The following is a 14,370-nucleotide window of genomic DNA, read 5'->3' on the forward strand; positions in this document are numbered from 1 at the left end:
TGGTTAAACCATCCATTAGTTGTGGTTTCTTAAGTCCAACAGCTAAGTAACTGCCATAAACAGACATACTAACAAAAGTTAAATACTAACCAACCTTGGGTAAATAAGGGTTCTCCTCATCATCAAATGCATTGCGAAGGACCCACTTCTCTATCCGACCTTCCTCTGGTTTAATCTATACTTCAGGAAGCAGCTTCAGAATACAATAAACAAAAGAGTTTGTACACGGAGTGGAAAATTACTATCAAGAATAGCCTGGCAAAAACATGAAATGATCACCATTTTCCAAGCAGGATCCATGTTCATGGCCAATTCAATAAACTCCTTATCTAGAAAAGGCACACGCGCTTCCACACCCCATGCTGAAGTAGACTTGTTCGCCCTCAAACAATCATAAAGATGAAGGTCTTTGACCTACAAAATAACAAAACAACTTAAATTACTTCCTCAAGTAGCATTCAACTAAACAGAAAAAGATGATGATGTTACGCATGTTGCCCAACACCACAACACAGTGGACAGCCAAAAGTAAATTTTCAACTGAGTTAGGTCAATCTCGTGTTTGCAATTGCATCTTGCCCACACAACAAGTCCTATCCACACACAACTTTGTAAACCAGCCATGGTTCACACAAACATATACCTTTGTACGACTAGAATAAATCCAATCGTACAATTTCAGATTTCTGTTGTTCTAAAGTCCAACATTCTACAAAGAAAATAAAAGAGAAAATGAAAGAGAAGAAAGATGGTTCGCAGAGACATCATGAAAAGCCAAATAGTACATGAATCCAATGCCTTATAGGCCTCATCTTGACTAATGGATCATCTCTGCCCAAATCCACACTTGTGCAAAGCATTTTTTCCCATGTGACAAAGAGCTGATGTCTAGCTTACATGTGTGTGTGCATGCTGCTAGTTGCGTGCATACATGCATGTGACACACACACACACACACAATCACACACGCACACATAGAGAGAGAGCGAGAGAAAAAAAGTTTATTAAAGTCTACTAAAGACCGATGGGTCTATGAGACTGATAGAGAACCTGATACAATGAGCAAAAGGGTGGAGCTACTAAGCGAGCATCCTAACCCATGCTAGAGAAAACTGTGTAGACATAGTCATCCCTGGCATCATCATCCACATAATAGAGGCTATCTGATCCAATACAATGCAGCATACACAAGGAAAGCATGAAACGTCAAGGTACATCCGATGACGGACTGTGCAGTGTAGGCAAGAAGCCCATGATAGATCGTTGTCTGCTGTCTAGAGTAGTAGTCCATCGTGCCCTCTTGGCAGCTACTCTACGCCTAACAAGCGCCATAGTAACCCTTGTCGACCGTATCCCAAGTCTGAAAATAGATGAGATGTCAGCTACTATAATATGTGTGTCAGTCCTCTGTCAAGTGTGCCGCCGCGGGCGTCTGGCGGGTCTTTACCTCTCGTGCTATCTACGGTCGGGGGGACAATGTGCTCTAGCAGGAAGGACTCTCTTATCATACTCTCAGATGGACCAGACAAGGCCTCTCGCCCATGTCTCCATACCTGATGAGACACTCTCTATGTCCAACTGCCTCGTGAATGAAAGCGGCAAGGCACCTCTAATCTAGGTATGAGAAGCTTGGAAAGGCCCTCCAATTCATCTCTGAAAAGGCAGTGACATCGCCTGCAGATCTCGTAGTAGACTGGGCAACCGAAGGCGAACTGCTCCTCTGGCTCGACCTCACGTCGCTCACATAATGTGCAGATACGGCTCTCCTTGGGGATCCCTCTGCTCGACCACTCTCAATATGGAGTCGGTGCGATGACACACGGAACTATCCAGTGGCAATCCTCAGTGAGTGTGACAGGTGGATCTAGATATACCCCGGCGGGATAATGAAACCCTTCCTGGAGATACGTAGGCAATGGTCTCAATAGTAACAGAACTTCACAAAAAGCTCTGTCTGTGCCAACCAGGCCCTAAATGTGTGTAATTGTAAAAGATCCTCTCGGATGATCGGATCGAACTCCTTGCCACGAAACGGGATAAACGAAGCATCAATGCTATACTGGAAGGGTGGAAACCTGTCTATATGGAACCCCAGTCTCTCAAACCATCTGCATGTGTGTGCGTACCAACCTCTCTGATCACCTTGAGCTGCTAATGCCATAGAAGATGCTAGCGCCAACCAAGGTAGCCTGCGTCACCTTGCGTACAAGAGTCGTAATCTCGCACACGGTATAGATAATCGATAGTCTGGAATGCCGTGTCTAACTACAATGGAGATGCCCCGAGCTCAGCCTGAATGATGTGATGGGAAACAGATGGCTTACTACAGATGATCGGTGATAACAAGAGAACCTGTAATCTCTCAACTCGAGTCCACTCTACCTCAGATAGATCTAGCCCCAGCAAGGACAACCATACATGCCCACAGGTTGGACCAAGGAGTCGAAAAGAAGAACCTTGATCCTGGGTCTTGAAAAATGTGAATGGAAGCACTGTCTCTCCAATTGGGCAAGGGAGGCGTATCCTCTGCTCAAGTGGGCCTGTATCGCCGTTCTCATCATGAAGATAGGTACAAGGAATAGAACCCCCAGATACGTGTATGACAAGACAATCTCAACTGGTGATCTGTCAAAAGTAAACTCCTCTCTGTGGGCACGTGCTCTAGAGGTGTTTAAGATCATAACCTTGGTTTTACCCAAGTTTACCTTCAAATCATGAGACTCACAAAAAGCCAGTAGTGCATCGAGGTGTCTCTAAAGCCCCTCAACTGACGAAGATAAGAGCACCACATCATCAGCATACAATAAAATCTGGAGCAAGTAACCAGCAAGAGAGCAATCAGCTCCTACTAGGGTCCTCATAAAAGACCCAAGCTTGTCTATATGAAGGCCAAATAAGGTCGAAAAAAGTGGGCAACTTTATTTGACCCCGATGGTGCTCATGATCTCATCTGCCCATCCACCCCCCCTCCGAACTCTGTCGGAAACCCTCTCGTAAAGTGCCATAACAGCCCAAACTACTACCTGTCCATATCACAGCTCCTATAACCGCCTGCTGAGATGTGCTCTTAATACTGTATCAAAGGCTTTGCGAAAAGCCACAGAGCAATAATAAAACCCTTTGCTTTCGTGCCCTAGAGTCCTCTATGACACTCCTGAGCGTAAGTATGTGGTCCCTGGTCCCATGATCCCGTCGAAACGTGCCTACCCCGCTCTCAATCCCTGCATCTCTGCATAGTGACTGACCTCTATGTCAAGTGCTAAGGCATATAGCTTCGACATGACATGCCCAATCATACTGGTCCTGTAGTTTCTTGGGCTCATGGGATCCCCTGCCTTGTGAATAGGTGTGATAGTGTTGAGGGTCCATGTGTGTGGAAAACCGAGACAAACTACTTCATTAAATAGCTCTGCTAGGATAGGGGCTAGGATATAAATCCCGTATGCAACAAACTCGGTGCATAAACCCTCATGATCTTTCGCTCAGCCATTGTGACGCTTCATGAGGGTGCAAGAGTGAATAGAGTGCAAGAGGTCCGTAGTGGTGTGTGTGAGAGATCAGGAGTGGGCTGATTGGGGATGTCAAATAAAGTGTGGGCGTAATGGTACTACACCTGAGTTACTGTGAGTTCTGATGGGGACCACCGTTCAAGGAACCTCCACCAAAAGTCCTTGGAGTTATTACTAAATAAAATGTTTAGTAGTTTCTCCTCGTTTGGCGAACGAAGTCTAGTTTCTTCAGCAAACTAGACGGTAGTATTCACGTAACGTGTCCGGTTCACTCGATAGGCCATATTCAAATCGGAGTTGTCGGCAAAGAGCCTTACACTCGTCATCGTACCAGCTATTGCATGGCACGGACCCTAGAAGCAATGGATGGTTAGAGCGTGTAGTGTACGAGAAGGCGTCAAGGGCAAGCCTCATGCAGTGATTGACTAATCAAAACGGCATGGTACTCTAGAAGAGCTATGTGATCAATATAGGTGAGTAGCGTTTAGGGTCGTGCAGAGTATCTTGATGAGAGGTTGTGATCAAAATGTATGTCATGATAGGTGGTGTAAGTGGGTGGTCTGATGGGCAGTGTGACAAGGCGAGGAGTCGTGATGCTAAAGAAAAGATATGCATGATCAGCCCCAGGTGGACGTGGTGAAACAAAGAAGTCCGTGATATGTGATATGAAGGCATGGGATCCCAAGACGTAATCAACCACACTAGACCCTCCCCCATGTGGAAAGCAAGTGAAACCACCACAGGAGGGCCATCGCTCAAGACCATTATAGAGAATGAGATCATGTGCCGTACCTAGATTAAGAAGTGCATGTCCATAGGAGGTAACACTATCAGCGGACACTCATGTGAGAAAAAAATGAGAGCAAGAGTGAGCAAGAGAGAGTGAGCTGAACATAGGTCACTCAATAGTGGACTGAATGAAGTGTAGTACAATCAAAGAGATGAGGGATTTTGTCTACGTGACAAAACCCTATCTAATCACTAACCGTAGTTAGAGATTACGCTGAGGTTAGGGGGGAAAATCTCTAAGAGGGAAAAAAGCCCCTAATCCACTTATTACATTACAGTGGCCACTGCCTAGAATATAATAATAATTCGAACACCCCCCTGCAGTGCCAATGTGGTGTACAAGGTAGTGATCAATCAGCAAAAGGAGATAAGTTTAGGGCACTGTGAAGTACCTCAAACTTCTCACGTGGAACTGCTTTGGTGAAGATGTCTGCAACATTGCCATCTATTGACACATAGATCATATTGATCTCCCCTGCATGTAACTTCTCTCTGACATAATGATAATGAACCTCAATGTGCTTTGTGCGAGCATGAAACACAGGATTCTTTGCCACTGCTATAGCACTCTGACTATCAATGAGAATTGGAGAAGGACCCTCCAATAAGAGACGAAGATCAGCGAACAAACATCGCAACCAAACACATTCAATTGTCGCTGTGAAAGCTGCCCTGTACTCAGCTTCACATAAGGAAGTAGCCACTGTAGATTGCTTCTTGCTCAACCAAGAAATGCAAGCTTTGCCCAAAAAGTAACAATTACCACTAGTGGACTGCCTAGTATCATAGTCTCCAGCCCAATCTGAATCACTGTAAGCATGCATCTGCAAGTCACCCCCCTTGGAAACATCAAGCCAAAAGACTTTGTGCCTTGCAAATAATGGAAGATGCATTTTACACCCTGCCAATGTGTTGTCTTTGGGCTGTGCATATATCTGCTCACCTGAGATACTCCATACTGAATATCGGGCCGTGTATTGCACAAGTATATGAGGCATCCAACAGCCTGGCTGTAAAGTGTGGCATCCACTGATTCACCTGCATCATACATAGTAAGCTTCAGCCCCGGCTCCATGGGAGTGGCTATAGGCTTACAATCATGCATGTTGAACCTATCCAAGAGCTTCTACACATACTTGGATTGAGACATAACGATGCCACAGTTGTCTTGTATAAACTGGATTCCCAAATAAAAATTGAACATGCCCAAATCTATCATGTCAAATTCAGCTTTCAACTCAGCTTTGAAATCTGCAATTATATCCTCATTTGACCTTGTGAACAGCATGTCATCTACATAAAGAATGATGACCAAAATATCCCCCCCTATCCTTCTTGATGTAGAGGGTGCTTTCCGTGGGACTATTATGTAACCCCTTACTTGCTAGGAATGCATCAATCTTGGCATACCATGCACATGGGGCTTGTTTCAGCCCATATAAAGCTTTGTTAAGCTTGCAAACCTGCAGTGCATTGCCAGAAAGTTCAAATCCAGGAGGTTGTTCGACATAAACCTCTTCCTGCAAGTCCCCATTAAGGAAAGCTGTTTTTATGTCCAACCGATGGACATTCCCAACAAAATTTGCAGCCATTGCAATAACTGACCGTATGGTGTCCAAGATGTAGAAGCAAAAGTCTCCTCATGATCTATCTCCTTCTTCTGTGCATAGCCTTTGGCAACCAGCCTTGCCTTGAACCTATCAATAGACCCATCTGGCTTCCTTTTTACCTTGAAAACCCACTTGGTACCAATGGCATGCTTACCTAGTGGCAAATCCACAACATCCCAAGTCTAATTTTTCTCAATGGACTGCAATTCATTGTGCATGGCATGCATCCAATGCACATTATCATTTGCTTCTTCAAAAGAGTCAGGCTCCTCTTCATCAAGAAGAGTCCCTGCGTAACCTGTCTCAACTAAAAGAGCCCCCCTTGCGTGCCTTGCTGCACTATGAGTCTTGCCAGGCAATCGGGCCTCAAGCCTACTCTCCCTGAGAGTCTGTAGCAACCAATTCGGGACTGTTTTGGCTGCATGTATCTCTTGAATTTCTTGCCTGACAACTTTATCCACATGGAGGTACAAAATCCACCTGTGGCTGAATCGCGGAATGTGGATCAGGAGGAGGTTGCTGTAAATTCTGGTTTTCAGCATGAACCTCAGCTGGGGAACCAAATGCTATAGGAAGCATCCCCTCAAAAACATGATCTGAAGAAGGTGGAATATTAAATTCAGCATGTGTATGTGCTGAATTTTCAGAGACTACTCACAAAAATCTTGCGTGAAGCACAATTGTAGAGACGATAGCCTTTGCTTTGTGAACTATACCCAACAAAAATGCATTTAAGTGCCTTATCTGACAACTTGTGTCTAAACTCCACAGGCACATAGGCATATGCAACACAACCAAAAAGTCTGAAGTGATCCACTAAAGGCTTTCTCCCGTGCCATGCCTCATAGGGAGTGATTGTCTTCAAAGCCTTTGTGGGAGCCCAATTCAAAACATAGTTGGCATACATAAGGCCCTCAAGCCAAAACCTGTGAGGCAACTTTTTACTGGTAAGCATGCATCTATCCATCTCCATAAGAGTGCGATTCTTGCTCTCAGCTTCAAGCTGAAAAAGATCCCGATACAAAGTGCCAGACAACATCAAAGCATAGTCATGCTCTTTGTCTCTAACTGCACACTTAGCATTTTCAAATACAACCTAAAATCCTCCTCTATTAAGAGAGGACACTGAAGTAAAATTGTATCGTCTCAAAAATCTAGCAGTGGCATCTGACGTGCTCCCGTCCTCATGTTGAAGTCCCCAACTAGGAGAACATCTCCGCACCTCGAAAAATCCATGATATCCTGGTGGAGAGGTGCGTATGGTGACGTCTCAGCCTCCTCCCGTACTGCCCGTGCAAAGTGTGATGTCTCTAGTGGGAAGTAGCAGATCGCTATGAAAAGATCTCGAGTCTCGACTAGTCGTGCGTCGTAATCGGATCCAAAGGAACCTAGAGTGTGGGTCCCTCCTCTCAACTGAGATCGCTCCAATGAGAGATGACCTATACAGGACCACCACTCCTCTTGAACCATGTACTCCACATGTCTCCCTCGTCTCCTCCCTGTAGGCTGACTCCCAAGTGTATCCACTGACTATTGATAATCGGCGCTCTGGGCTCTGCCGTGTCTCTATGTAGTAGACTATGTCTAGTCCTGTGTAGGACTCCAAAAAATTCCCAAGCTCTAACCATAGGGTACCATTACAGTTCCAAATAGTCCTGGCGAGGGTCTCGATATCCTGTATCTCATAGACGCTGCCCCCCTATGTGGGAGCACAGCCAGGTGACTGGCGGGATATGCTGATGAGATGCCCGTCCCACACTACTGCCCAATTCCCCTCCTTGCGATCCACGTCCATTGCTGCAAGAAAACACGTCCCTCCTCTATCTGTAAAGGTGTCAAGTCCTCATCCATGGATATGGAGGGATGATCCTGTAAGGATGATCTACGGCGCAAAGCTGCCAAGCGTTCCTGAGTGTCTTTGAACCGTGTAATGAGAGGCTACTCTCTGTTGGGGTCTCTCCCCACTCGCCATGCTCCCACAACAGCATGACAGGAACCCATAGTGTGGTCGCAACAAAGGCGGTCGCGTCATCCATTGGAGTGATCTCTGTCCGTGGGATCCAGCGAAGTTTGATGATGAGAGCCTTAGTGGCCCTCTGCTGCTGCTCCAAAAGGGTAGCTGAAACAGTTTCCTTCGCAAGTTCCTCCTTCACCACATCTACCCATTTGGATGTCTCTACTATAATTGACTGCATGGTGGCTATCTGGACCTCCACTATTGCTGTTGGTGTGTCTCTTGAGGTCATGCTCAAAGAATAAACCTCCTTCTTGAGCTCTAGAATGTCCTGCCTGAATGAGAGTGTCATGTTGCTGTATAATAAGCGCCTACTCCTCAGTAAAACGGGACTGCTCTATTGCAAATCCAGTCAACTCCACCTCACGCACCCGAATGATGTGTACCTTTATGAAAAGAGACTCCGAGGCATCTAGTGGGTCATCAAATGGGAATCCCGGTCCTCTTGGGAACTCCAACTGGAAGGAAACTAATAAAGGTGGAGAGGTGAGGCGAGATGGTAGGTGGCGATCGAGTGGACCTCGATTAACAACAACTGTAGTAGATGTAGAGAGAGAGAGAGAGAGAGAGAGAGAGAGAGAGTCTATTAATGTCTACGGGAGAACAAAAGGTCTAAGAAACTGGAAAAAAAAAGGATACAACAAAAGGAAAGAAAGAAATATGTATTTGCCGCCTCGCCTTCCTAAGGCCTCATGGACATATGAGACAAAGTACAATTCAAGGATAACTCATACAAGCCATTGTGAGCTGAAGCAAAGGACTCACTTAAGCCCTTGCTGAGTGCTATGCTAAACTCAAAACTAGTACTCAATCTCAAAATCAAAATACATGTCCACACCACGGTGGCTCCCCTGTGAGCTGCGAATTGTGAGAAAGAGAGAGAAGCAGACAAGCTGGGAGCAAGAGCTACAAAGCCAAAAACATAGAAGATGCAATAGATAGGATAAGATACAAAGTAGTGTGGAGGTGGTTTTGTCTAAGTGACAAAACCACACTAACCCAATAACTGTGGTTAGGGGGGAAAAACCTCTAGTGAGGGAAAAGTGGCCCTAACTCACTTATGGATTACATTGGTCACTGCCTAGAGCTATGGCAATATTTCTAACACCTCCCTACAGTGCCAATGTGATGATGTACAAGGAAGTGATCAATCACCACAAGGAGATAAGTTCAAGGCATTGCGAAATGCCTCATACTTCTCATGTGGAAGTGCTTTGGTGAAGATGTCTGCAACATTGTCATGTGTTGACACATAGATCATACTAATCTCCCGTGCATGCAACTTCTCTATGACATAAAGATAATGAACCTCAATGTGCTTCGTGCGAGCATGAAACATAGGATTCTTTGCCACTGCTATAGCACTCTGACTATCAGTGAGAATCGGAGAAGTACCTATTGGGGTAAAGGCACATTGCCACCCCTTTATTAAAAATATGACACCTATGACTGTCTTAAGACAATCATAAGGGGAAAAACCTATGAGTTTGTGGTGTGGCTCATCACTTCACACCCGCATGTTTGGAGTCTTCCTCTCTCTCACCCTCTCCCCATGGTTCTTCTCTTCCTAACCTTCCCCTTCAACTGGTATCAGAGCTATCTATCCTTCCCCCCCTACCCTAGCCTACCCACCCCCTCTATCTATCCTCAGCTCAGCGCAGGCAGCAGTGCAGGGCAGCGCAGGCAGCAGCGCAAGCAGCAGCGCGGGCAGCGTGCAGACAGCGCGGGCAGCGTGCAGGCAGCGCGGGGGCGCAGCTGGGCGTCGAATCGCGTACGGACGTACGACCGTCCGTACATCCGTACGGACACTGTACGGTCGACCGTACCGTACGGATCGCCGTACGGACTGCGACAGGGAGGTACATTTTTCGATTGGGAGCAGCGCAAGGAACTTCTGCGTTAGGGATCTACGTCAAGGAAGGTTTCTTTTTTCGAAATTTTTTTTCGTACCCTGCACAAGTACACGAGCTGAAGTACAGCTGGTACCGCTGGAATACGAGTTGTGTGCAGCACGAGTGCAACTGAACGTGCATCTAGGCACGCAAGCCTAGGAAGCATTCAAGGAGAAAGAAGAAGAAAATCTCCAATTTTGAGAAAAGTACAGCAGGTACACCGAGGAGATTTGGAATTTTCCCGAGGTGCATTGCATTGCGTGAAGTACAGCAAGTACTTTTCTTTTATTTCCCTCCTGTTTGGAGGAGGACTTGTCCACAGATATCGGGATTTATGCATCTGACAGAGGATATATGCTTTTACTGGGTTTGAATCTCAGTTTACGGGTGAGCAGATCATAAGGGCTTTTGCCCGGCAGTTGATGCCTTGTATGCCTTGAGGTAGTGTAGTGCCAGAGTGCACACATTCGTCTCGATTTCCGCAATGTGGAGGTGACATTTTCTTGCAGGTCACATTTCTTGTGCAACACTCAGAGAACGTCAGTTGAGCCACGCTTGGCCAAGGCGCATCCAGTTTACTCGGTCCCTAACTGTCCATCGTTGACAGTGCTCAAAAGGTTCATCATTGAGTGTTTGTACGTTGGGATCTGTGTATGTCACTTCTACACAGGGTGTCAAATCAAGGGGCTTTTGCCCAGATTTTGCTTGAGAGCACTTGGGTTACTGTTTTGAGACCTCCAGATGCCTTTTATCCCCTTGGCTGAAGGGTGATTACTTGGGATTTGTCCCATTTTCTGTTGCAGGTTTGTGACAGGCTGAAGAGTCTGGAGCTTTTCTTTCAGTGAACAGAACAGTGTATGACAAGTGGTTTATGCATATAAAATCAGTGCAATACCTCATCTGAGGTGGGAGAAGTGATCAGGACAGCAGTGCTTTGTGCTTTGTCAGCTGATGATGCACTGTTAAAGCGCTTGTGGAACAGCTGCAGCATTCTGAAATTACTGTTTTATGCCTATTTGAGCACGGTACAGTGTGTCAGAAGGTACAGTAACTGGAGGGAAATTTTTTCTGTTTTGCTGCAGATTTTTTGATAGTAAAAACAGCACTATTGTGAGTGCTCCTGGCTCTTGATAGAGCAGGTTTTTTCTGAGAAATCAGAATTTTATTCAGTCTTTTTTTAACTTACAGGGAGTCAGGTACTTTCCTTATCTGATATGGCATCAGGGGGAAGTGAATCATCAATTCTGAACATAAAGAAATTGGAAGGGGCACACAATTATGCATTATGGGCAGAACAGTGTTTGAATGTACTTTTGCTTAAGAAGATTTCTAAGCCCATAAGGGTGAAGGGTGTCAAGCCATCTGGGATGCCAGATGATGAATGGGAGGAGCTAGATTTGTCTGCGAGGGCTGCTATCATGCTTACTCTCAGTGATTCTCTTGTGTACAATGTTCAGGCTGAAAAGACCTCTTATGGTGTATGGCAGAGGCTAGCAGAGTTGTATGCCCAAAAGAGTTCAGCCAGTAAGGTGTATTGGTTGAAGAAGCTAGTTGATCTTCGCATGAAGGAAGGTACAGCTATGACCTCACACTTGAGTGAGTTCAATGTCATCTTTACACAGCTCATTGCACAGGGATTGAACCTTGATGAGGAGTTCAAGGCTACTTTCTTGTTGTGTACCCTTCCTGAGAGTTGGGACACTTTCAAGACCACCCTGTCTAATTCAAATGTCACTCTTATGTATGCTGATGTGGAGAGCTCTCTCCTCATGGAGGAAATGAGCAGGAAAAATAATATGGGCAGCAAGTCTTCAAATGCTTTGCAGGTACAGGATAGAGGCAGGACTCAGCAGAAGGGGAGATCTGCTAGTAAGTCCAAATCCCGCAGTCAGTCCCGTGGTAAAAAGGATATTGAATGCTTTTATTGTGGCAAGAAGGGACATGTGAAGTCTAAGTGCTTCAAGTTCATACGGGATCAGAAAGCCAAGAAGGCTGAAACAAAGGATGCAGGCAGTGGAAGCAAAGGCAAAGGCAAGGCCAAGGTAGATGACTTGGATGCAGTGAATGTTGCAGCAGAGGACAGTGACAGTGACAGACATGAGGTATTATGTTCTTCTGCTGTAATTGCACACACATTGGTTATTGATGGCCATGACATGCACACCTGGCTCTTGGATTCAGGTGCTTCTTTTCATGTTACTCCTCATAGGGAGTGGTTTACTTCCTACACAGGTACTCATGGAGTTGTTCATCTTGGGAACAACTATGCGTGTCAGATTGCAGGGATTGGCAGTATACAGATAGTATTCCCTGATGGACGCACATTTATGCTTGATGGTGTTCGCCATGTGCCGCAAATCAAGAAAAATCTGATTAGCACTGGCTTGTTGGATGACAGTGGTTACCACACCACATTTGGGGATTCCAAATGGGTGATTACTGATGGCCAGGGTGTAGTGGCTGAGGGTTTTAAGAGTGATACCTTGTACCCTCTTTATGTTTCCAGTGTAGGTAATCATGTTGTTGCCATAACCGAGCTGCCAAAGATTTCATTGTGGCATAGCCGGTTGGGACACATGTCCGTTAAAGAAATGCAAGAACTATCACGTTTGGGTTCTCTGCCGTCTCTTTCTTTTTCAGATTTGCCTACTTGTGATCATTGCATATTTGGCAAGCATTCTGTGACTCCTCATAAGAGGAGAACTCCCCAGAATAGAGCACCGCTTGATCTAGTGCACACTGATTTGTGTGAGATGCCACAGTTATCACTAGGGGGTGCAAAGTATTTCATTACTTTTATTGATGATGCCACACGCAAAGTGTGGGTCAATTTCTTGAAGCATAAGAGCGATGCCTTAGATGCTTTCAAGAAGTTTGTCGCTCAGGTTGAAAATCGGACAAGTCGCAGGCTGAAATGCCTCAGATCCGATAATGGGGGTGAGTATGTGTCCCATGCTTTTGTACAGTTTTGTGAAGCTAAGGGCATTAAACAGGAACTCACAGCCCCTCATAATGCATCTCAAAATGGTGTAAGTGAGCGGATGAATCGAACTATTCAGGAGAAGGTTCGATGTATGTTGTCTTATGCTGCATTGCCCCATGGCTTTTGGGCAGAAGCCGTCCAAACAGCAGTTCACATTATTAACAGGTCGCCAAACAAGGCTTTGGAGTTGAAAGTGCCAGAGGAGGTGTGGTCTGGCAAGCCACCCTCATGTAAGCACTTACGTGTGTTTGGCTGCGAGTGCTTTGCTCATGTACGCAAAGAACTGCGCACCAAACTGGAGCCAAAGTCTTTCAGATGCATCTTCATGGGTTATGGTGACGAAGGTGAAATGGGGTACAGGTTATGGGATCCCGTTAAACGGAAGATTATACGCAGCAATGATGTCATCTTTAAAGAGGATAGTGTACACAAGGAACCCGTGCAACCTGTGGAATACAGGAGGGTTATTTATGATGATGTTGGACAGCAAAGAATGCCCATTTATATGCAGCAGCAGGCTGCTGCAGATAACCCTGTTCAAGAGGGTATACAGGCTGAAAATCAGCCAGATAATTTTGCCAATGATGCACCACTGAATATGCCAGCAAATGGGGCTGTAGAACAGCCAGATATGGTGGTACAGCCACCCGTCATGCATGACGAACAGGCTGGACAGCAGCCTAATCCGGAACATTTTGTTAGGAGGAGCACCCGTGTACAACGGCCTCCTGCCAGGTTTGTTCCAGGAGCCAATAATGTGGCTGATTTTATCATGCTGACAGATTGTGGTGAGCCTTCCAGCTTCAAGGAAGCTATGGGAAGAACAGAGAAAAGGAAGTGGGAGAAAGCCATGCAATCTGAAATGGACTCCCTACTTCAAAATGATACATGGGACTTGGTGCAGCTACCTGCAGGCAGAAAGGTTTTGCCATGCAAGTGGGTTACAAAGTCAAAGTGGATTCAAATGCTTTACCGAGGTATAAGGCCAGATTGGTTGCCAAGGGATTTAAGCAGGAGAAGGGCATTGACTTTGATGAGATCTTTTCCCCTGTCGTCAAGATGACTACTTTGAGAGCAGTGTTAGCTCTTGTTGCTCATGAGGACATGGATTTATGTCAGATGGATGTGAAGACTGCTTTTCTTCACGGAGATCTCCATGATGAGATCTACATGAGTCAGCCAGAGGGATATGCTGTTAAAGGGAAAGAGCAGCTTGTGTGTAAGCTCAAAAGGAGCTTGTATGGACTCAAGCAGGCACCAAGAGAATGGTACAAGAAGTTTGATGCCTTCATGCAGTCCCAAGGGTATCATAGGTGTGAGACCGATCATTGCTTGTACACCAAACGGGCAAAGGATGGCAGTTTGATGCTACTCATTCTATAGGTGGATGACATGCTCATTGCCAGCAAATCTCAGCAGGAGATTAGTGCTTTGAAGAAACAACTGCATAAGTCTTTTGATATGAAAGACTTGGGTGATGCAAACCATATTCTTGGCATGCGGATTACTCGTGACAGGTCCAAGGGACTTTTGTTTCTGTCACAAAAGGAGTACATTGACAAAGTACTGCAGA

At 45.7% G+C, this 14,370-nt stretch overlaps 1 protein-coding gene across 2 annotated transcripts in view; it reads right to left on the reverse strand.

The window, feature by feature from the left end:
* LOC147889170 (asparagine synthetase [glutamine-hydrolyzing] 3-like) overlaps nt 1-14,370 on the reverse strand; it is a 93,876-nt gene that overhangs the window by 27,075 nt on the left and 52,431 nt on the right. For both annotated transcript variants that reach the window (XM_087391172.1, XM_087391171.1), the window contains 2 exons: nt 280-414; nt 95-175 (listed from right to left, as the gene is read on the reverse strand). In XM_087391172.1, coding sequence (XP_087247298.1) covers nt 95-175; nt 280-414 — 216 coding nt within the window. The remainder of the gene's footprint in view (nt 1-94; nt 176-279; nt 415-14,370) is intronic.

This window comes from Dipteris shenzhenensis, chromosome 20, assembly GCF_047967505.1.
Source record: "Dipteris shenzhenensis isolate YYH24624 ecotype China chromosome 20, Dip_SZ_1.0, whole genome shotgun sequence".
Classification (NCBI taxonomy): Eukaryota; Viridiplantae; Streptophyta; class Polypodiopsida; order Gleicheniales; family Dipteridaceae; genus Dipteris; species Dipteris shenzhenensis.